Source organism: Zootoca vivipara, chromosome 11 (assembly GCF_963506605.1).
Source record: "Zootoca vivipara chromosome 11, rZooViv1.1, whole genome shotgun sequence".
In the NCBI taxonomy this organism is placed as follows: Eukaryota; Metazoa; Chordata; class Lepidosauria; order Squamata; family Lacertidae; genus Zootoca; species Zootoca vivipara.
The window spans coordinates 31902400-31926229 of record NC_083286.1 but is presented as its reverse complement, the minus strand read 5'-3'; the positions used below and the strand labels follow the sequence as shown (position 1 = coordinate 31926229).

Genomic DNA, 23830 nt, shown 5'->3' with positions numbered 1-23830 from the left:
AAGGAATGTGCCCCTCAGCTGAAAAAGGATCCTTGACCTGCTCTATCAAGTGCCTTCCCAAATAGCAGAAGTTGTATAAAGCAGAGTGAGATGTCCGCAATGTGGGCACCTCCTGGTGGCTTGGTGACCCTGACTTCTTCCCAGTCATAGTGCCTTATTGCTTTCCTCACTGGCTTGCTTATATAGTTGAGCTAGCAGCATGTTCCATGTAGCAGATCCATATTCCTCTTTGCTATGGCTTGGGATATCACAGTGCATTGATGACTTGACTGAATATACCCATCTTAAATTACTGAGATAATAAATAGGCATGGAAGTTCTACAAGTTCTGTCTGTCCCCTTCCCCCTCCATGTGTGAGTTCAGAGCAAAGATGTTTATCGCTCTGTTGAATTGCTTAGCAACAGCAGGTAAAGAAATTGAAGAAGGAAAAGCTAATAAGTTATAATTTATATGTGAAAAGATTGCAGGAGGCTCGTAGCACACTTCTGGTGCAGTTAAGGCTTCATGCTGAGAATTCCATTCTCCCCTGGCAGCGGTTTCAAAACAATGCAATCTACAATGTTTCTAATATGTAAATTGAGCAGTGACCGGTCAAATAGTCTTCTGCTTGGTGATTTGTTGCTCTTTTGCATATTAGCCTTCCCAGGAACTTTTGTAAATCATCCCAACGCTGAAAACAAGCAATGTGTACAGCTTCTTAATGAATTCATAGTGCAGAATCAATCTTGCTAGACTAGAGCCAAACATGTTAAAAGGAAGGCAAATCTTGAAGTAGTAGCCTAATGCATTTTTTGCAGCCACCAATCCCCCTCAACAAAAACCTGCTCCACCAAAACCCAAAACACCAAGAGATGGAAGAAAGAATGCTTTTTTTCAGAATTCATTAATCAAAATCAAACATTCATTTGCTTTAACAAATAATCAATTGCAATTCTATGCCTCTGGAGAATTTCCAACTGAATGATTTAATATGGTTCAGTGAATCTGATTTTGTAAATTTGATCCAAAAATATTCAATTAAAATCAGCCACTTTTCTTCCATTGCTGTAGCACAGACATGACACAGCCAACCAATCACATATAAAACCTTTCCAGCTGGGATTTAAGATTGTCTGTTCAAAGATTCAGTTCACTTGAAAGATTCTTCTAACAGCATGAACTATAATGAAGTTAGGCATAAGTACCTGGATTTTAAAAGATTTGTTCCCACTAGTACCTCAGTTTGGGTTGCATATATCTGGATGCTCAAAGAATTATTGTGTAGAATCCGTATCACCAATTTATGTCATTTAAACCATCTGAGACAAATTTGAAACTTGGGGTTTAGTGTTCAAATGCAATTCTAACTGGTCATGTCTCTATGACAGAAGTTCACATGGTCTTGTATCTAAAGGGATTCTATGATTTTGATAAAAGGAATTCAATTATTCCCTATAGTTTTTTGGGCTCATGCTTCTTGATATTCCATCCAATAAACTGTATTTCAGCAATTTCTGGATTGGTCCTATCACTCTGTGGGGAGAATCAAGAGACACATCATAACATGGTTTTCTAGGTGTCCTGTGTGTTATATTTCCACTTGCCTATTTGCATCTATTGAACCACAATCAATCAAATAAAAATATATGATGAATTAAAGGACCACACACTCAGATACAGTGTGCCTTTGCAGTCTTATTCACTCAGTACAGCCATCTCATTCATACATGATAACATATGTCCTTCTATAAAAATATTATTTAGAAAAATGGATCCCAATAATTACTACAAATTATTTACCTGCAGCCACTGCGACTGGTCACTATGTCCCGATGTCCAGGCATTCACTTTGCCTTGTTTGTCCAGACGAGCTTTTCTAGGTTCCCATGTAAACATATCCATATTGAGTGTTCTGAAGATACTGGAAGCAGTAATCTGATAGTCCTGTATATGTCCCGATTTCATCCCCAGAGGTTCAGAGCAACCTACATAATTTAAATACGTTATTTGAGGATATCTATTTAGGCAGTTTATAAATCCAGCTGTTGCTTCTCTTATACATATTTATTCAAAGTGCACAAATCTTACTGTCAGCAATTTGGAAACCTTAACAATCATTTAAAACTGCAGTTCAACAATGCATGGGTAAACACTACTTAAGAGCATTTGAAAGAGCATTTGAAAACTTTTTAATTTTTTTACATACACCTTATAAAATGGTAAAGTGGTTGTATGTTTAGCTTTCTGCTTTAGGCAGAATTTGGTGGCATTCCAAGGCATCCCTGGAAATGACTGGATACGAAGAATTAATTTCAGATTGTATAAATAGCAAACAGCTTGTCTAAACCACTTAGCCAAGGCAATTCTGTATTGTCAGCTAGTAGTCATAGTTCATACTGAAGTGCTATATTAAATTTTCCATTAATTTGTTAGTTGATGAAAAGTATTAGTATCCATCAGCAAATGATTTAACTGATTTACAGCCTCCCCATTCTAATGTCAAAATCTGGAAAATAAAGCAAGTTATATTTATCAACTATGGGTATTCATTTGTCACCATGATACTCTTTGGCCATGCTACCTACCCATTAAGGAATAATAATAATATAATAATTTATTACTTATACCTCGCCCATCTGGCTGAGTTTCTCCAGCCACTCTGGGCGGCTTCCAACAGGAGATGAAAAATACATTAAAGCAGTCATTGAAAGGACAAACTGCCTTGACGCAATGGCAACCAGAGGCGCTAGCGGCAGAGAGAAGAAGTTATTTTCTAGGGTACTGTACTTATACCACTCTGCATTCTTTCATGAATCCCATGTCTCTATTTTCCTCAAAGCATCTAAACTTTTGTTCAGGTATATTTAGTTAGAAATGGCATGTTTCAACAGGATTGTACAGATTATAGATATTATACCGAAAGAAAGAAAGTCACAGGGGGTCATCTGTTAAAGCAGTCTTGCCAACTCACTATCATGCCTTCCTTTGCAAGCAGAGGTTCTTTGAAGGTTTTTGCATCTTGATCTGACCTTGATCTGACCACTAGTTGGTGACCTCTAGCGGAATGATAGCACAGTGCGATCATCACTATCAAATTGATTTCTTTTGATGCCTTTATAAAACACTCTAATGGAACCCAAGGATTTGATGCTCCAGTTTTTATCTCTTGATGCTCTGTTTTATATTTGTTTTATGTAACCTAAATAACTTGTGATATCTGACAACTGACAAAATATGGGGAAGTTAGGGAAGTTTTTAATCTGTGAGATTTTAATGTATTTTGGTATTTGTTGGAAGCCGCCCAGAGTGACAGGGGAAACCCAGCCAGATGGACGGGGTATAAATTAATAATAATAATAACAATAACAATAATAATACCATAATAATAATAAATAACCAAGAGGGAATTTGATCCCTGGTCTCCCAGGTCCATTCTAACCCCTACAACACATTGGTGAGTCCATATTTCAAGATGTTTGCTCCAAGGGGAAAGATACAACACACTGAACGTTGACTGTGTCACTCCCCCCGCAACCCACCTTAGCTTGAGCTATTTAGTCTGACTCAAGCACCCTTCAGACGTACCACTCACAGATTATATTATTACATGTGTGGGGCCACACCAACTAACCTCGCCTCTGACGACAATCCCTCTGGCTTGCCTGACCCTTGGTGACAGCACATACAGGTTGAATGTCTGCAACAGGGAAGCCTTTGTGATGGCAAGGGCAGAACTACTTCTAGCTGACAAATTATTACAATTTTTTGAGAAGTGCTTCTGAAAACGGCTTCAGCATGAAAGCTTATTGTGTTTCTATTTACATAAGCTTCCAGGGTTAGATGGTTTCCAGACTGATTTTTAATTTTCCTGTACATTCAGATGAGTTTGATGCAAGTCCTTTACTAGAAATATTTACAGCATTTTTATGATACCAAGTCTGCTGTGGTATTCCTTCCAAGAAGGGTCCACTAGACCTGTTCCCCTGAAACTGATCAGACAGATTGTTCAGACTTGTTCTGCAAGGCCTCGCCAATTCTTTGAGTAGCTTATCTTGGTAGTTGATTTGGAAATGTCAATGCTGAACTGCTATAGTTCTCAGAATATTATTTTTCTTAAATATTTTTGAAGTTTCATGATTTATGATTTTACTTATTTTTTACTGTAAATTTTTTGAAGACCATGTAGTAGAAAACAGCCCATGAATTTAAAATATAAGTAAATCAAATACAGTATAGTTAACCAAATGGATTTAAATGTAAGGTTATTGCATGGAGCAGGCTCCTGTCAAAGTAAAGAACTCTTGAGGAATGCTTGATATATTATGCTTGTGGGTGTACACCTTAAACTCTTACATGCGTGTTTGTAAAAGTATGTCTTAAATTGTGCTTTCAAAGAGTTATATAGTGATAAGGGAAAATATATATACTAGGAAGCCAGAAATGGCCATAGCTCCTTGCTATATATATTTACAATCAAAACTACAAGTTAACTGCCATGTAGCATTTGTTCCATGGAAATCAATAGGATGTAAAAGTTTTTAAAGTTCCCATTGATCTTATTTTCCTTAGCTGTGTTGAGCACCTTTGCAGGATATAAATTTAGACAGGAAATAACTTTAGTAGGTAAATAAAGAGGCTCTATTATGAACTGAGACTCTCTATTGCTTTTCATCCCAAACAAAGTTAGATCACCAGAAGCTAAAGAACATTCATTTATCCTTAAGCATAATTGTACTTATGTTCCAGCAATTGTTCTAGAGAGCCTGAGCACCATGACAGTTCAGAGGTATAATGACCTTGAAACAAGATGAGGCCCCTGAAATGGATTCACTTAGAAGCTTTCACAGTTCTTTGAGCAAAGCAATTCCTAGTCATTCTGGCAAGGACTTATTCTAAATTGTGCTCCTATGGATGAGAGATGCCACAAGAAGAAAATCTAATACACCAAAGCACCTGGACACAATTTTCTATTTACTTTCAAATCTATCTGTATTGGAAGAGGGCCACAGTGAGATTAATGCATTAACTTTTCATTTTGGAACTTGGTTTTGTTGTCACTCAAGGACCAAGAATTATGTAACATGGGCTGCTTTGATATATTACTAGTGCCCTGGCTGGCTGTTTGTACAGTAAGAAGGCAGTCATATAAAAATAATCTCCAAACAAATTTACTGCAGCAGTTGCCATATGAAAATAATGCTGGCACTTTGACAAAAAAAAAATGGAGAATTTTATGTGTTTCATTGAATCTGCAAGGGAATGAAGCTTTTGTGCAAAAAGGAGCTGGGTCAGGCTTTACATTTTTGTGCTGTGACCCTTCCACACAAAAAACTTTGAAAGGGTTTATATTGGCTCCACTAGTTCATTTACTTCTGCTACAAGGCACAATGAAGGATTCTGTTCGAAAGCAACAAAACAAAATCAAATCAAATCTCATCAAATGCAACCAGGCTCAGCAGCAGACCTAATTTCACCTGGAAAGTTCTGGAAATGCACTTAGAAAACTCTTGAAAGCCTCAAGTTTCTTATAGCCTACAGTCTCAATAAGCTGCATAAAGTAGAAGTTACTGACTCGTGACCCAACAGAGAATTCTGTGGCTGCAAATGCCGACATGGCAGGTGCAGTTTTCAAAGTGCTGTAGTATCAGAAGATGCACCTGATAAACTTCTCTATGCTACCCAGTTATTAAAAGTAGTAAAACGCAAACAATTCAAAACTAGGTGTGTGTCTTTTTAAATGGTAATCAAATATAAATCTATGGGGTTTTGGAAGAGAAGAAAGAGGGGCGATGATGTACCGTGTTTCTCATATTATAAGACATGTCTTATATTTATTTTTTCCTCAAAAAAACACACTATGGCTTATTTTCAAGGGATGTCTTATTTTTTCCTCCTCCTGCTGCTGCGGCCAGCATTGCTGCTGCGCCTATCACTATGTCTTATTTTATGGGTATGTCTTAAAATATGAGAAACAGGGTAGATAAGGGGAAGCTACCATTTCAGGTGTATGCCAACATCTCAAACACCAGCTAATTCTAGTAAATAAACAAACATATTTGCCATTTGAAGTATGCACATGCTTCAAGTATGTTTTTAGGTATTGCTTAAAGTGATTTTTTGTTGTTATTGTAAGTATTGCAGAGACCTACCTGATAATTCACAGCCAAGAAGTTCCATTCGCAAAGTGCAATGCCTTCTACAAACCTGAGGATATAATCGTATGTACTGAGATTTTATTGGTGGGGTGAAAGAATTTGCGTAAGGCGTATTATTATCCACATTCCCACGGAACACCTATGACAAAACACAACAGATTGCAAAATGCATTTGAATGGCAATATGGGCCAATAAAGTTCATGATTACATACAATTATTTAGTGTCAACAGAAGGTCTGCTGTCCTCATTTGATGGATGTGGCAGGGGTAAAACAAAATGCAACTGAAGATGGGTGAATACAGGCAACCGACCATTAAGAGGTAGCTTTGAAGCAGTCATGTGGAAGCGGGGAATATCCTGCCAAGCATAGCTGCCAAGTTATCCCTTTTTTAAAGGGATTTTCCATTATGCTGGAAAATGGATTTTCCATTAGGCTTCCTCGCGAGAAAAGGGAAAACTTGGCAGCTATGCTGCCAAGTAGTGGTGAGAATTATACCATTCCTCTGTTTCCCTGGATTTCTAATTGGTAGGACATTATGGATGGAGTTTCATGCATATTTAGATATCCACCTTGTTAAGTTCCACTCAGTAAATAGTTGTGCGCACACATCCATTGGTAAATAGTGGAACTGGAGTAGGGATAATGTGTCACAGGGAAATAATAGCTCTTTTAGGAGCAGTAGTTTAGTTTGGATAAGGTCCTTAAGCAGGGCTGGGAATCATTTTAGTATATTAAGGATCTGAAACCTTTACAGGAACAGAGGTTAACATGCCTCTGTGGTTCAAACTACACATGGCATGAGACATTTGAGAATGGATATCCCAATAAACTGTTTAAATTTTAAGAAGTGGGGGAGAAATTTGGATGTGGGTCATGGTGCAAGGGAAGTACAACCCTTTCCCCCTGCACTACGGCCCTGATCCAAATTGCTCCTCCATCCCCACAACTGCTATTAAAATACAGAGGGGAAAACATATACCGGTAGGCAAAATTTGGAGCGCTAATAGTGCTCTGGGAGACTGGAGCAGTGGAATCTAGAATAGGTATCCTTGCTCCAGGGATGAATGACTTGCTCCCTCTCCTCCCCCCCTTGTGATAGCCCCAATCCAAATCACTCTCCCAAATGTTTTTACGAGAAGAGAAATTGTGTCGAGACATAATTTGTGTGTCTGCCCTTCTATACATCTCTTCTTAAGAGTTATGTGGAATGGGCTAGTTTGCATTTAGGGTTTTTAATTTTTTTAATAGTGTCTGCAATAGTTTTTGTAGTATGGTGTGCCGTGCTGCTGAAAGAATATTGTCCTTTCGAGGGTTAACCAATTGCTAACATAACAAAACTAAATGGAGAGCAGACAAGTAATTACTGGTCGGCTAATTAAAATGAAAACCATTTAATTATAAGAAACAAAATTATTATAGCCTTGTAATGCTATATTTATAAAACAATCAAAGTAGAGGTAAAGTCTTACTCAATGCAAAATGTCGATTTATTCCAGTATTTCCCAGAATAAAATCTATCAAGGAAAAAAAGTCTCAATAAACCCACTTTCTGCTATAAGGCAGTAAAATCCCTTCACTAAATTGCTATTTAAAATGCTTTTATACTGATGACAATGACTTACCATATCTTCAGTTGTGCCTTTCACTTTGTATGTTGCCCATAATTTCCCATCATTACTATATGCAATTTTGTATGATTTTATAAATTCCGGGCTTCCGATTCTCTTGGCACCTTGAGTTATAACACCAGTGATTCTCATCTTCCTCTGCAGGTTTATCTGAAATTTTAATAATGTGTTATCAGTGACCACCAATGGTGGGATGGAAGCTTCATTTAGTTTTTTGGTAAAATGTCTGCTTTGGCTGCATTTCTCTAATATACTGAATTTCCTTCTGTCTGAGGCTTCATTTGGGCTAGAGATTAGCCCTAAAAGACAGAACACTGTATTCATTTCAGAGGAGATTAGATACTAAAGCAGGGATGGGGAAACTGTGGCTCTGCAGATGTTGCTGGGATTCAACTCCCATCAGCCCTAGCCAGCATGGCCAAGGGCCAGAAATGATGGGAAGACTAGTTCAGCAACATCTGCAGGGTCACAGGTTCCACACACCTGTACTAAAAGATAACAATCTTTCTTACGATGTTTTTCAGTTGCAATTATTATTATTATTATTTATTTATTTATTTATACCCCGCCCATCTGGCTGGGTTTCCCCCACCAGCAAATACCAAAATACATTAAAATATCACAGATTAAAACCTTCCCTTAACAGGACTGCCTTTAGGTGTTTTCTAAATGTCAGGTAGTTGTTTATCTCCTTGACCTACGATGGGAGGGTGTTCCACAGGGCGGGCACCACTACCGAAAAGGCCCTCTGCCTGGTTTCCTGTAGCTTTGTTTCTCGCAGTGAGGGAACCGCCAGAAGGCCCTCGGCGCTGGATAAATAAATGCAGGTATAGGAAATAATATAGAATAAAATCTCTTTTACAAGTTGATTTCCAGTCTGGCAATCAGGTTCATGTTGTGCTTGCTGGTATTAGTTCTGGAATTTGCTGTTTAATCTCATTTCAAGAAAAAAACTCCCCAAAACAAACAAACATAGCATGCACAAATGCATTATGTCCCCTACGAGATGCAGGACGGCTAAAGAAATGCAACTCTCTGTGCAAATCATCATACACCAAGGATCCCCAAATTGTCCATTACTGACTCCCTGGGTTCGATGAGACAGTGCGGGGGTGGGGTGTGGGGGTGGGGTGGGGTGTGTTAGGGGGTGGAATAAAGACCTAAAGGTTGAAAAGGGCCTGAGGTGGGAAAGAAGTTTATGGTGTACAGCAGTGTTTCTCAACCTTTTTTGGGCCACGGCACACTTGTTCCGTGAAAAAAATCATGAGGCACACCACCATTAAAAAAGTTAAAAAATTTAACTCTGTGCCACCCTATATTATAATTATGACTGTAAGAAACACTTGCCAAATATTGCTTTCCGGCGGGTCAGTGCTGCGTATTGGCGGCCGCTAGGCTCGTTTGCATTGAGCTTTGGGAAAGAGGAGGAGAAATATTGCTTTCCAGCGGGTCAGTGTTGTATATTGGCGGCCGCCAGGCACGTGACAATGCAAATTGCCCTTCTCGTCGCCGCACGTCGCGGCACACCAGCCAGCGTCTCGCGGCACACTAGTGTGCCGCGGAACAGTGGTTGAGAAACGCTGGTGTACAGTATAGTGCAAAAAATAATGATCAGGAACTACGAGCCTCAAAGATGTAGCTCCAGCATGTATTATTGTTTTTATGTATTATTTATTAAACTTCTGTACTGCCCTTGACCCAAGGATCACACGATGGTTTGCAATATAAAAACACAAAAATACACGGCATAATTGCAAGCAAAACAATACTCCCCACAATACCCCCCCCCCTGTACAGACTGTACCTCGCTTGCCAGTGGGGAATTTCTGTATTTAAGAGATATTTAACTTTTTACTAACTTATTAATTAATGATTAATACATTGAGATTATAGATAGATATTTATTGACTACGAGCCTAAGGATTTGGATTGGCGTCGATTACAACTTCATAAACTGATCAAGCAGCCACTGAAGTGCTTAGGAAACCCTGGTTTGGTGCTGCATTGTGGAGGTCTCCCATTCAGTGTTTTCCTTAGTCAGCCATGCCTTCTTCCCTGATCAGTGCCAAGCTTCAAGGGCCCCGAACAAGATGCCCTCTGGAGGAGGCATCATGACACCCTGGCTGCTCCCCCCTCTCTGCTGGCAGTTTCTCCCTTCCCACCCCCCTGCTGTTGCCCTGGACTTTCTGCTTCCTCCATTAGAGGAAAGGAACATTAGAAATGGTCCCTTTCTCTCCCTCCCCATTTAAATATTTACAGTTCGGGTCAGGCAGTCTGATGAATTATTCAGAGACGTGCCAGCCAAACCTACAGTCTTTATTGTCCAAGAGTGCCTATGAGCTGCCCACCTAAGCCCTTATCTACTGTCACTGCCTCTGGCAATTTTGGGAGCCTCATGGTTTGGGGCCCTGAATTTATATCCCAGCCCTAATGGCACCAAATTGGATGCATCATCATCATCATCATCATCTGAATACATTCCATTGGGAGGACAACTGTGCCCTTCAAAGGTGGTATATCCCTGACTTAAGAAATAAAACAAATATTCCATTCTATGACCTGTGAGCATGTTCAACACTCATTGGGCCGTCCTGCCAAAAAATAAATAAATGTATGCATGTTTGCAAATCTTTGGGTTTCTCCAACCCTGTTGATATCTCCCCTTTGTGTGTGGATGTTGCCACTTTAACTGCAAAATGATCTACAGCAAGATCTGAGCTTTGGAAATACAGTTCTTTTCATGTTATTCACAGAGGGAAATACGCTATCTATTAGTAATCCAGCTTCTGCTGATGTGTATAAGGTTCCATGTTACTCACAAACAGTGCTTTTTCTGGGGGTACGCAGGGGTACACATACCCCTAAACATTTTGTGAATCTAAGTTTGGCCTCATTGAGGGGCAGTATTTCAATATGAGTAGGAAAATGAGAGTACCCCTAAACATTTTTTAAGGGGAAAAAAGCACTGGTCACAGAAGAAACAAAGCCATGTTTTCCAGCTATGTGGAGAGTACAATTGGTTACTTGTCTACTTAAATACACATTTTTCTCTATGTAAATATGCTTGGGTCTCACTGTCTCACTGGCTGGGTGATGCATGACAAAATAATAATGGTTCTTCTTAAGTTCTATGCAATAAAAAAATGGAAATTTCTTCTAGGTTTTTTAATAATTCCACAAGACAAAGTTGGCTGATTACGGCTAGGAATCAGGACTCCCTTTTTGTTTCCTCCGATGAGTAAATCTGTTCTGCACTACATTTTGGAGCAACGAAACAAGTAAAAATGTAAATTGTCTCACAGGGTAAAAAAGTAACACATGGTTAACAGTTTGTGTTTAGCTATTTCAATGAAATGCCTTCTTTTTCTCTGCAAGTGAAAATAATGCAAATGGTGTATGTTTCTTATTCACCAATACACAAAGGTTGTTTGATTTATGACCCATAAGAAATACTACGTTTGATGATTGGTTATTCAAACAAAGCATAATTATCCCTAAATTCCCTGCCAGCTCCTTTGACTTCTGGGAATAAATTATCCTAAATTTACAACTTTATGAAGGAATGGAAAGGAGAAAATTCTGGTCATGCCTTTTTCAATATTGATTATTAAAGAAGTAATACTTTTTCAACTATGTTTATTGTTTGCTGCTTATTGTTTATATAGCTTATTTTCATCCTTGTAGCATAATTGTTTTTAACATCCCTGCCACAAATAATTTGCATGGTAACAGTTAACAGAACCATGCAACTGTTTCAGAAACCCTGTTGTAGCAATGGGTTTTGAACAACAGTCCTAGCAAAGTACTGTTGTATTAGAGCTCTTCTTCTTCTTTATTTATCGCCCAAAACAATGAAAGGTAAGTGCCTGAATTGGATGGAAAGTTAGGAGGAGGCATTTAATTTAATCCTCACATCCCATCTCCTGATTTCTCTCCATTTTAGCCAAAGGAAACCCCCACCCACAAACAAGTAAATTTGTACTGTAATTCTATAACTGTCTACTCAGAAGTAAGCTCTGATGAGTTCAAATGGACTTACTTCCAGGTATGTGTTTGGGATTTCATCAGAGCTAAGTGCCACTTATTCCAATGAATCTTACTCCCTGGGCAAGTGTGTATTGGATTTATGCAGTAATGGAGCTTGATTTTAAGCATTACAGGGATTACAAAATCCAGCACTTCAATAGGTGACTTCTGTTGGGGGTGGGGAAACAAGCTTGATTAAGTTTGCCATCCTATATCTACCTGCCTAGGAGTATGCCTCTTTGCAATCAGTGGGATTTACGTCTGATGACTGCACTGTAAGATAGTATATGAAGTGCATTTAAGAAATTCTTGTGACTAATGTGAGCCTGGGATATGCACATAGAATTTGAAAGGGGGGAAATAGGATGATGAAATATGAATATAACAATTCAACAACTGAGAATCCCAGTGGCTGCATATAGCACTGTTGTGTACCCACCAAGTCTTCTGAGGCCCTTCTTCAAACTACACCTCTAAACCCTACTAGAAGTCTGTACATCAAAGTGAATGAACCTCTGGAGCAAGCAAGCATTGGAGTACTTATAGGAACACATACAGAGTCAGAACTTTGTTCCATCTAGCTCAGTATTATCATTCTACACTGACAGGCAGTGGCTTTCTAGGGTTTTTGTCTAGGGCTTTCTCCAGCCCTAACTGGAGATGCTAGGTATTGAATCTGGACCTTCTATAAGCAAAGCAGATTCTCTATCAGAGAGATACAGGTCATTCCCTTTATATTTGCTTTGGGTGGGGACTGTTATTTTTGTGAATCACGTTGAAATCTGAATGACTCGCAGTGAGACAGTATAGCATTGCTATTGCAAAAATCTATTAGGCAGGGTAGTAGGACAATAATTCCCCGAAGATTAGAACAACAGATTTGAACAAAGACTCTCCAAGAATGAATATTATGCTGGTGAAATTTTGGTCTTTGGCACATGCACACAGAAGCAAAGTGTTTATAAGGAAGGTGGATATTCTGCAACCTTCATTATTTGTACAAAGAAGCCGTGCCACTTCAACAGCACTATTGTCACAGGCGGTGCGTTGCAGCTACTCTAGAGTAACGACTCTCCAGAAAGGTGCCTTTTCATGCTTTTATTGTGTGCAAACTATTTACAGTGCTGGAGCTGTACAATGTACATGTTCTCAGTTGGAGTCAGAACCCCGGAATGGCGATTCCCACGTTCTTTTCCAACAAAGCAGTCTGGGAATCGCAAATCTCCTCCCCCGTTTCTTTCGGCGCAATTCCGGAACTGGAGGGAGAGGTCTTCTTGCCCTGTTTCCCTTCCTCCCCCTTTCCCTCTCCCTTCCTTCCTCTCCCAAGCGGGGCAGTGGCTCTGCGACCCTGCCAGAGCCATGTCCTCTACTTCCTGCTTCCCCGCTGGAGTCTTCCCCCTCTCCGCTGCCGCTGGTACTCGGAGAAGAACTGGTTCTCAGGATGGGAGGGGGTTGTCTGTACCCCCTGTCCCTCACAACTATGGAATGAGACTTAGTGCCCCATGTGAAAACAATGTTATTATTTCACAGATTGTGTTCTACCACCTTTTATCTGTCACTTTCCAGGCTTTAACAGCATTATCTGAGGAGTCAAATGGATTAAGCAGAAGGTCCCTGACCTCTGCAAAAGCAACGTATGATTAATTAAATCCTTACTTTCTCATATACTTTCACAAATGGAAAGATTAACATACTAGGGCTGAAACAAATATTTGCAAATATTTGAAATGTGGTAAATCTTCCAATTTATCCTGCTTATTTCAAGCACGGGAATACTGTAAGAGTAATATTTAAACTTTTTTCAAAAATAAAAAATAAAAAGAGTGGTTATCTTCTTATACACAGATTCTGAGTTTAGCATGTAAGGTAGAGCTGGCTGCCAGCCAGGCTATTAAGATCTGACTTGTAATTTTGGCCCTGGGATTTGGGAATCACAGGAGACTTGTTAGCTTGCTGAATAATTTATTCCAACAACCAGCAAATATGTAAAATATAGGAGTTAAACATTCACATGGAATCCTAAACATGGAATCCATTCTCTCCAGGTATTATTCACAGTCTGATTTTTTACCTATTATGGACAGTGTAAGTGAAGAGAAGTGTATATCACATTTTCTTCCATTTTAGGAGTGAAATTCTCCCTGGGCAGTAGATTGCTATGGTTCTTTGTCCATTATGTTTTTGTTTCACTTATCATGGTCATATATATATATATATATATATATATATATATATATATATATATATATATATATATATATTCTTTTTACTAATGCTCCCCACAATTGTATAAACACAGGAACTGCAGACTTTAGGCATCCGTCTTCTGTGTTCAATGAAAATGCAAGTGGGGAGAGTGAGGGATGTACAGTTGTGGGCATGTTTGCCAGCTTTGATGAGACAGCTACAGACATTCCTGGATTGGGATAATTTGATCACAGTTGTCTATCCTCAAGGTTGGAGTACTGCAATGTGCTCTATGTAGGCCTACCCCTAGGGTTGATCCGGAGGCTGCAACTGGTGCAGAACACAGAAGCTAGGTTGCTTGTAGGGTCACATGACCACCAGCATATAAGCACCCTTCTTGTGGGATTTGCACTGACTGCCAGACTGCTATTGGGCTAAGTTCAAGGTCAACAGGTTATTTGAGAGACTGACTATATTATCCCTGATATACCCAGTAGATCCCTGTGGTTTGAGTTTGTCCTGCAAGTTCCAAAGATCTCAGAAGCTCAGTCCACAGTATCTTGGAGCAGGGCTGCCATATTCTGTGGAATAGCACTACAGTGGTACCTCGACTTATGAATTTAATCTGTTCCGAACAGACCTTCGTAAGTCGGAAAATTAGTAAGTCGAAGCCAATGGGGGATTTTTTTATTAAAAAAATCGTAAGTTGAAAAAATCCTATCTAAAAATTCGTAAGTCGAAAAAATCCTATCTAAAATCGCATCCAAAATGGCGGACAGAACTCTGTTCGTAACTCGAAACATTTGTAAGTCGAGTCATTTGTAAGTCGAGGTACCACTGTACTCTCAAGATAAAACAGGCACCTACTATCTACAATTTTCAGAAAGAATTGAAGACATTTTTTATCTGTCTGGCTTTCCCAGCTGGATGAACTGATCAGTGTCATGAGTGCCTATTTTGTATGGCTTTAGTTTTGTTTTAAATACTGTATATTCCTGCGTATAAGACTACTTTTTGACCCAGGAAAATCTTCTCAAAAGTCGGGGGTCGTCTTATACGCCGGGTCGTATTTCTTATATGGCAAGTATATCCCAAACTCTATATTTTAACTGGAAAAGTTGGGGTCGTCTTATACGCCCAGTCGTCTTATATGCCGGAATATATCCGGTGTGTTTGTGTTTGTTTGTGTGGTGTGTGTGTGTGTTCTCAACTGTTTTTTTGCTATGTTTATTGTACATCACCTTGAGATGGCTGTTTAGCAGTAATAATAAAGTAGTGACTAGTACTGGATTAGTGTCTATATGTTTTATTCTGCTTCAGAATTAAAATATCACGAAATTTTGCTTTTTCTTTTTCTTCCCTTTTTCCTAAGGGCTCAACTCATTTGGTTTTCACTGGGAAACATCACTTTATGCCTCCGAGAGTTTACAGAATTAGACAGACTGAAAACTTGCTTGGTTTGTTTCTTCTTATTATTAAGTTATTATTTTAGTCCCAAAGGTAGTTGCTGTGAATGCTATTAACAGAAAGATATGAATTATTCAGCTAGTGGCATGTTTAAACGTCAGCTTCCATGCAAAGCCCACAATCAGCCTCCTGTTTTACAGAATTCTACAGTCACTTAAATTGCATTTAATTTACAAAGTATTGATTATAAGCTTAACTATGTTTAGCAAAAGGATAATATTAATTACTTTATTCCTTGGCATATACTTTACATGATTAAGTTCCTCTATGCTATTTCCCAGCATTTGTAGGCTGAGAATGTGGGGTAGGGCAGAGAGATATACACAACCAGGAAAAAGTGAGCAGTACAAATATTTCAGATTAAGCTATTAAAAAGGGTTGCTTTGTTCCAGTGAGGAGACAAGCTCAGAGAAGTAATACACAGGAACATTTGCTTTTTCCTATTTCTTTTTGCTTTTTTACTTGTTTTTTACTTGTTTTTATTTTTTTATTTGGTTTTGTGTTTATATATTCAGGCTAGGGGGGCATATTTCAAGGTTCTGGGATAACTATACACCAACTTTTTATATACAAGCCACCAAATATGTATTGTCTTGAGCATTTCTGGGCAGACTAGGACAGTCTGTATTAGTTTCTGATACAGGATCTCTTAAGGACCTTCTAATAGAGGACCTTGGGTGTAGGTCAGGGGTGAGGAGCTGCATTCGGCTGGTGGGCCAGATGCTTAATTTCTCCACCCGCAAGGGCCAACTTGGGCAGGACCGCCCACCAATCAAAGTTCAAAGGAGGTTGCTGTCATAGTAGCTTCCTTTGAAGACCTACTTTCAGGGCCAATCAGCTTCAAAGGGCCTTACTGTCACTGTTGGTCCATGGTTCCAGAAAGCAACTTTGAAGTCATCTCTTCCTTAAGTTCCAGCGGCTCAATCCTCTTCTTTGCCTCTGAGAACCTCAATGGGAGCTGCTTCTGCCTAGTAATTGAGGTCCAAAGGGCAATACCAAGGAAGACTAAGGATGAGGGAGGAACTGCTGCCTGTAAAATCCTGGCATCATATGAACAGCATCATATTTTCATTCTTTTAATGGGATTTTATGGCTATAATTTTTTGCAAGTTGCTTTGAGAGCTTCTTGGAGCATTCACAGCAAAACTATAAAAATAGCAAACATGCTTTCAATCTTTAGCAAATAACAAGACACAAAATATAGCTGTGGGAGCAATGGGTAGACCGCAACTATTTCTCTACCCTCAAGCTATGATGGTACATTTGTTATCATCTCAGCCACCTCAAAAATAGATGGCTCTATTTTTCATCACATTTCTTAGTTTTGTATTCTTGTAGCATTTAATCCAGCACTGGAGAGACAAGTGTGACAGGAAGAACCCTTCAGTTTTATTTCTTTGTTGGTACAAGATTAATAAGAAAACTTGCGCACCAAGGAAACTGAAGAGCACACTCCACATTCAGCCTGTCTTATAACCACCCATGCTACCACAAAAAAAAATGGCCAAAGGAAAAGTTAAGAATTTTCATATTTCACCTGCGAAACAACAAAAAGAATCCTATAAGAACAAGAACAAAATAAGACATACTTTTGACAATTTATGGGCCTTATCCAAAGTGAATTAAAGGCATTTTTAAAAGTTTGCATTATTCCTTTGCTCAGTAAAGAATGTAAGACAATGCATCTCATTAAAAATTGAAAGCACTTTGTTTGGGAACATGCTATGTGGAGTAAAGCAGAGGGAAAAAGAAAACTTGATGAGTCTCAAGAGGAAGTCTGGCATTGTAATTAGGCTTTTTTCCTCTGTCTTCCAACACCTACTGAGTAAAAATATCACAGCACAGATGCCCTGATCAACATTATTCAACGTTCTGGCTCAAAGAACACATGAAGTTAATTATGTATAGTTTTCCTCCCTGATATTTTTCGCTGTGTTTTTATATATATAAATAATCTAAAGCAACTACCCAGGCGTCAATCAATAAAAAAGATTCCTTACCCTTCCTTCTCTATCATTTTCCCACCTCCTGATTGCTCAATTCACCTTATTTTTGGCTTCCAAAGTCTCCTTAGAAGCAGGCTACAATTGTGTGCTTTCCCTATCCTCAATATCCCCCTCAATATATGAGAGAGAAACACACTCAGCCTGATCAGTGGTAGAAGTACCTTATTTATGGTCCATCCAGCCTTTCAACCGATCAGATTTGGTTCTACCCTCCCCGAAATCAGACCATTTTTCTCATCTAATGAGTGACAAAGAATTTCCATCCAGAAAGCCAATCAAAAGTGAAAAAACCCACTTTCCTCGGACCAGTCTGATGCAACTTACTACTTAACTCATCACACACAGAGTAAACTCTTCTAATTCAACATAAAACAAACCCTGTCCAAGTAAACACGTTTTAAAATGTGATTTATTCACACCTATATAGGTAAGGAGTCACACATAGACTTACTTCTGCTTCTTTTGGGGCAAAAGAGCTTCTTACAGAGTAATCCACCCCCAACTTTGTGTTTGGAGGGGGAGGAGAAAAATGGTATGCAGATATTACTCCACTTTGTACATTTTTTTGCAATAGGAAGAAGTGTGTTTACTTGAATCAGGGACTGTATTTAATTTTCTTTAACACAACTACTTACAGCTGCTTGCATAATATGTAGGATCTATCTTTTACAATTAATAAGGAAGCAAATATACTCAAGCTTTGTTGTAATTAGGATGAACAACCAAAGAAGTATAGATCAAACAAGCTACAGTATGTTACTGAAACAGAGAGGCACAGTAACAGTGTTTCGGCTTTCCAGGGCCTTTATTTATAGCAATGTGTAAGATTACTTTTAAAGTCTCTTTCTAAATGAAATTTGTAATTTTCCATCAGGGATAACTTAAATGGGATCATTAGGGCTAAGCAGTAAATTAATGTACTTGGTATAATATGTCCTTAGGGATGCAAGCTTTAATCAGAACTGGGTAAGTGTTGAGAGTTGGATATTCTCTTTAGCTAAGGCCAATGCGAAATAGCTTCTCCCCAAAGAGCTGATAATATATGCCACTGTTCTGCTTTGATTCCCTGCCATCAGGATATTGAAATGCTTGCACTCAAGGAACAACAACGAGCAATAGATAAATTAATAGCTTAGATGGAGAAAAAGGAAAGACATTATGGGATCAATTTGTGCTCTCTCACACAGGAAGATCCAGGATCAATTGATTTCCACACCTGGCCTACAGATCAATGTCTGTGGGTGGGTTTAGCAAGGAAGCTTATTTTACATTCTGACACTTGAGAGGAAGTTCAGCTCTGTTTTTCTCTAACAGCCAGTGGAGGTCTCCCTACTCCTGTAGGGTGAAAAGGATTCAGTAAGTGACAAAATTCCTGCAGCACACAGTACAAATGGACTAAATTCATGAGAAGTGTTGACAAACTCCAAGAGATGCTTGGAGATGAACTTAGTGCTTCTAAAAGCCCACATTAAATGGGAGGAGTGGTTTCAAAGCCTGCAAATTATTCTATGCCCCTGATCAAGGTAAAACCCAGAGAAACCCCTTTCCACGTGTATCTCCCAACTCTTGCCATCTCTGCAAACCTTTCCACCAGCCTCCCAAACAAATTTCCACTAGTCCCTGGAAAGAGTAGCAGCGGAGGCTCTTTCCTTTCCTCATTCCTTTTCTGTCACTCTGACATGCTGAACAGGTGTTTGACTAAATGCAAAGCCTGAAGAATCTTGAAAGTTAGGTCGGTCAGTCGGTAAGGTAGGTCTGTCAGAGGTCGCTGCAACTCTGGAACTATATCTCCCATGCTCTCTGGATTTTGTGCGCCAGTATATGGTTATATGGTACATCAGGATATTAAGAGGGAGGGAGGCAAGGAACAAGGAGGGGAAGTTGTTCTGAAATTTGGTGGTTGCATGCTTCAAGATAGTAGAGGCTAGTGAAGATGGGTTGGGGCATTTCCCCAAATTCCCGGAATTACTTTGAAAAAAATACCAACCATTTTTGATAGACATTGGCTGCATTTGCATGGCATGGTAAGCACCTACTGCTTGAAGTTAGCATGGAAGGGAGCTTAACAACGAGGCCAGGTTCCGATGACACTCTCAATACAAAACAATATAGTGGTGCACTGTTTGTAGACCACCATCAGTCCACAGGTAGCTATCAGCTATCATGCTGATTTGATGGGATGCTGGCTCATTCATGCTTCTATAGTGTCAATATAGAATAAACCAGGCATTTATTCTTCTAAAGCATGAAGCTCATTCATGCTTCTATAGTGTCAATATAGAATAAACCAGGCATTTTATGTACAATTAAGTGGTATACAAATTTCGTTCAATCAATCAATCAATCAATCAATCATTTCCCTCCCCACCTAAAATGCATTGAATGCAAGGAGTTGCTTTTTCAAAAATGAAGAATAAAACAAAGACTCTCTCATTTTTGAGAAAGAGGCCTGGTTCACAGGAAACACTAAGCCATGATTCATAAATCATATTTTAATCTGAACATTCAAACTATGTCCAATGTTTTAACAAGTGTCTATTAACCACAAACAAAACATGTTCATAGTGTGTTGTAGGTAATAGTTTATTGCTGGTTTATAAACCATGGTTTAGATCAACCATGACTTAGCATGACTTAGCATGACTTAGATCAACCATGACAACCATGACTTAGAACTGGCCAAGCATCATTTCCAAACTCTCCCTTTGTTGTATCCTTTCCACCTTTCTAGAAATATTTGTTTTAAAAGTTATAGTTACACTAGCTGAGGCAGAGACAAGAACACTTATTCATTGCTTGGAGTTAAAAAGAAAAGGCTGGATTTACCACAATAGGTTAAGGTAAAGGTAAAGGTAAAGGTTACCTCTACCTCTATTTTAAATCAGAACCAGTGAGGGCGGTGAATGACCTGTGTGAGTGCCTGGAGGCAGTTGGAGGGTGGATAGTGGTTAACAGATTTAGGTTGAATCCTGACAAGACTGAAGTACTGTTTTGGGGGGGACAGGGGTGTGTGGGGGGGGGACTCCCTGGTCCTGAATGGGATAACTGTGCCCCTGAAGGACCAGGTGCGCAGCCTGGGAGTCCATGGAGGTGCAGGTTAATTCTGTGTCCAGGGCGGCTGTCTACCAGCTCCATCCGGTACGCAGGCTGAGACCCTACTTGCCCGCAGACTGTCTCACCAGAGTAGTGCGTGCTCTGGTCATCTCCCGCTTGGACTACTGCAATGTAGGCTACCTTTGAAGGTGACCTGGAAACTGCAATTAATTTAGACTGCGGAAGCCAGACTGGTGACTGGGAGCGGCCGCCGGGACCACATAACACTGGTCCTGAGAGATCTACATTGGCTCCCAGTACATTTCCGAGCACAATTCAAAGTGTTGGTGCTGACCTTTAAAGCCCTAAACGGCCTTGATCCTGTATATCTGAAGGAGCGTCTCCACCCCCATTGTTCAGCCCGGACACTGAGAGATCCAGCGGCGAAGGCCTTCTGGCGGTTCCCTCACTGTGAGAAGCAAAGCTACAGGGAACCAGGCAGAGGGCCTTCTCGGCAGTGGCACCCGCCCTGTGGAACACCCTCCCATCAGAGGTCAGAGAGATAAAAAACTACCTGACATTTAGAAAATACCTAAAGGCAGCCCTGTTTAGGGAAGTTTTTAGTCTGTTATATTTTAATGTATTTTGATGTGTGTTGGAAGCCGCCCAGAGTTACATTCAATGCCTTCTTGGTGGTGGTGCCCGCCCTGTAGAACACCCTCCCATCAGATGTCAAAGAGAAAAACAGCTACCAGATTTTTAGAAGACATCTGAAGGCAGCCCTGTTTAGGGAGGCTTTTAATGTTTAATAGATTATTTTATTTCATTTTTCTGTTGGAAGACACCCAGAGTGGCTGGGGAAACCCAGCCAGATGAGTGGGGTATAAATAATAAATTATTGCTATTATTACTATTAAAATCAAAGATATAAGATGCTATATCTTCCAACAAAGATAAATCAGCATTTTTTGTTCTTCCTAATGAAGCAGTAAGCATTTAACATGGATGTTCTTTTATTAATTCTGTAAATCTACAAGGAGTGCTTTAAAGTTAGATATGAGTGCGTCTCCCTTAATTTGCTTTTAACGCCATAGCCACTGACCCTCTAAATTGCAAACCAATTATAAACATTGTAGTTCTTGTAGTAGTTGCATGCTGGGAACATAAATTTAGAATGGTAATTTTAATATTCAGTTCATTAGGATGATGCTGGAAAAAATAAATTACATATTTATTGGTTAGTGTTTGTCATGCACCTGGAAAATGGAGGGGGTGGCACATTTACAACAAAAGAAAAGTACACAACACACCTAACAATGCAGTCCTGTACATGTTTACTGAGAAGTAAGTCCCACTTAATTGAAATCTTTCATATGATATGTAACATGAAAAAACTCAGACAGGGAGAGTTCAATATTGTTAATAGAAAGCAAAGACTGCCACTTCCTCTTGCTGCTGTTTTTAAGTTAAATATTTTAAAGCTATTGGGTGGTTTCCAACATTAGTCATATTCGGAGTAGACCCACTGAAATCAATGGACTTTAGTCCAATAAGTGAGATCCAGTGCAGTATGAGCAGTCTTCCTTTCTTCTTTCCTGCTCACCCTGTTCACTGTTGTTGTTGCATATGCAGGCTGCAACAACTAGCTCTCACCCGCTGATTTAAATGAGTCTACTCTGAGCATGGCTTACAGTGGTGCCTCGCTAGACGAATTTAATTCGTTCCACGGGTCAATTCTTATAACGAAAAATTCGTCTAGTAAATCCCATAGGAATGCATTGATTTTATTTATTTATTTATTGCCCATAGGTAAAGGTAAAGGGACGTCTGACCATTAGGTCCAGTCGTGACTGACTCTGGGGTTGGACGCTCATCTCGCATTATTGGCCGAGGGAGCCGGCGTACAGCTTCCAGGTCATGTGGCCAGCATGACAAAGCCGCTTCTGGCAAACCAGAGCAGCACACGGAACCGCCGTTTACCTTCCCGCTGTAGCGGTCCCTATTTATCTACTTGCACTTTGACATGCTTTCGAACTGCTAGGTTGGCAGGAGTTTATTGCCCATAGGAACACATTAATTGAATTTCAATGCATTCCTATGGGAAACCACGATTCGCTAGACGAATTTTTCGTAAAAATTTTTCGTTAAGCGAAAAATTCGTCTTACAGGGCGTTCGTCTAGTGAGGCACCACTGTAATTGGATATCATCCATTTATTCCATTTCTCTTCCCCCCTTCATCACACAGTGACAAACATTCTTGTGTTGAACCAAAGGAAGCTCTGTAAACATCATCTTGGTATACAATAGTTGTTATAACAACGAGCTTATGCATATGTTTACATTCACTTGGAGTGCTGGGCTCTGACCCCAGAAAGGGAAACTATCCATAAGACTTGGGCATTTGCCACCTATGCCATCATCCGGTCAGGTGAAGTGATGGGAAGACCTGGCCAAAGTGACATAAGCTGCTTTAGTTACAGGTAGGTAGCCGTGTTGGTCTGAGTCGAAGCAAAATAAAAAAATTCCTTCAGTAGCACCTTAAAGACCAACTAAGTTTATATTTTGGTATGAGCTTTCGTGTGCATGCACGAATCTGAAGAAGTGTGCATGCACACGAAAGCTCATACCAAAATATAAACTTAGTTGGTCTTTAAGGTGCTACTGAAGGATTTTTTTTATAAGCTGCTTTGTGTATAAAGAATGTATGGACATTTGCTTTGGATGCAGACAAACTATCTTCTTACTGGGGTGTCCACCCTATGTCTCTAAAGGCTGGGAGACCTGGCAGGCTTATTTGCTGTAAGCCTATACCTTCCTATAATAAAGGACTAGAACTGATCACTGGCATTTTGGGCATACACTACTTCTTTGGTATCCCTGTACCCAACCACTCCTACGAGCCCTCCTTTGGGCCAGTGGATCAGGACATTTCTCATCATATTAATCATAAGCCACGATTAGAGGACTCTGAAATGGCAGTATATGCATTGTCATATAACCAAAAATAGCAAGCAAATGTCCAGATTATATATACCCCTCTGGCAACGGTTCATTAACGTGAGAAGCCTCAAAGGCAATCTTTCTCTTACGTTACTCTCTCTGGTGGCTGGAACTCTTGTAAATACCATCCGTTAAAACTCCCACTGAGTTAGGTAGTGACCTATTGCGTTTTATGAAGCGGAGGGGGTGGTAATGTGTAACAATATTCCTTTCAGCAGATGGTGCTACTGGAGTAATAATGAACAAATACATTTCTGCAAACTGGAATGTATGCTCAACAGATTTTTGTGGTGGCAGGTTCCTGCTTTCTGATAAGGCCTGGAGCACTTAAAAGGTCTACAGCT

The 23830-nt window shown here is 39.6% G+C and overlaps 1 protein-coding gene across 1 annotated transcript in view; it reads right to left on the bottom strand.

Moving 5' to 3' along the window:
* EDIL3 (EGF like repeats and discoidin domains 3) overlaps positions 1 to 23830 on the bottom strand; it is a 237998-nt gene that overhangs the window by 50696 nt on the left and 163472 nt on the right. Inside the window, exons 7-9 of the mRNA XM_060280211.1 lie at positions 7761 to 7916; positions 6130 to 6274; positions 1781 to 1965 (exon numbers count right to left, since the gene is read on the bottom strand). Of these exons, the coding sequence (XP_060136194.1) occupies positions 1781 to 1965; positions 6130 to 6274; positions 7761 to 7916 (486 nt within the window). The remainder of the gene's footprint in view (positions 1 to 1780; positions 1966 to 6129; positions 6275 to 7760; positions 7917 to 23830) is intronic.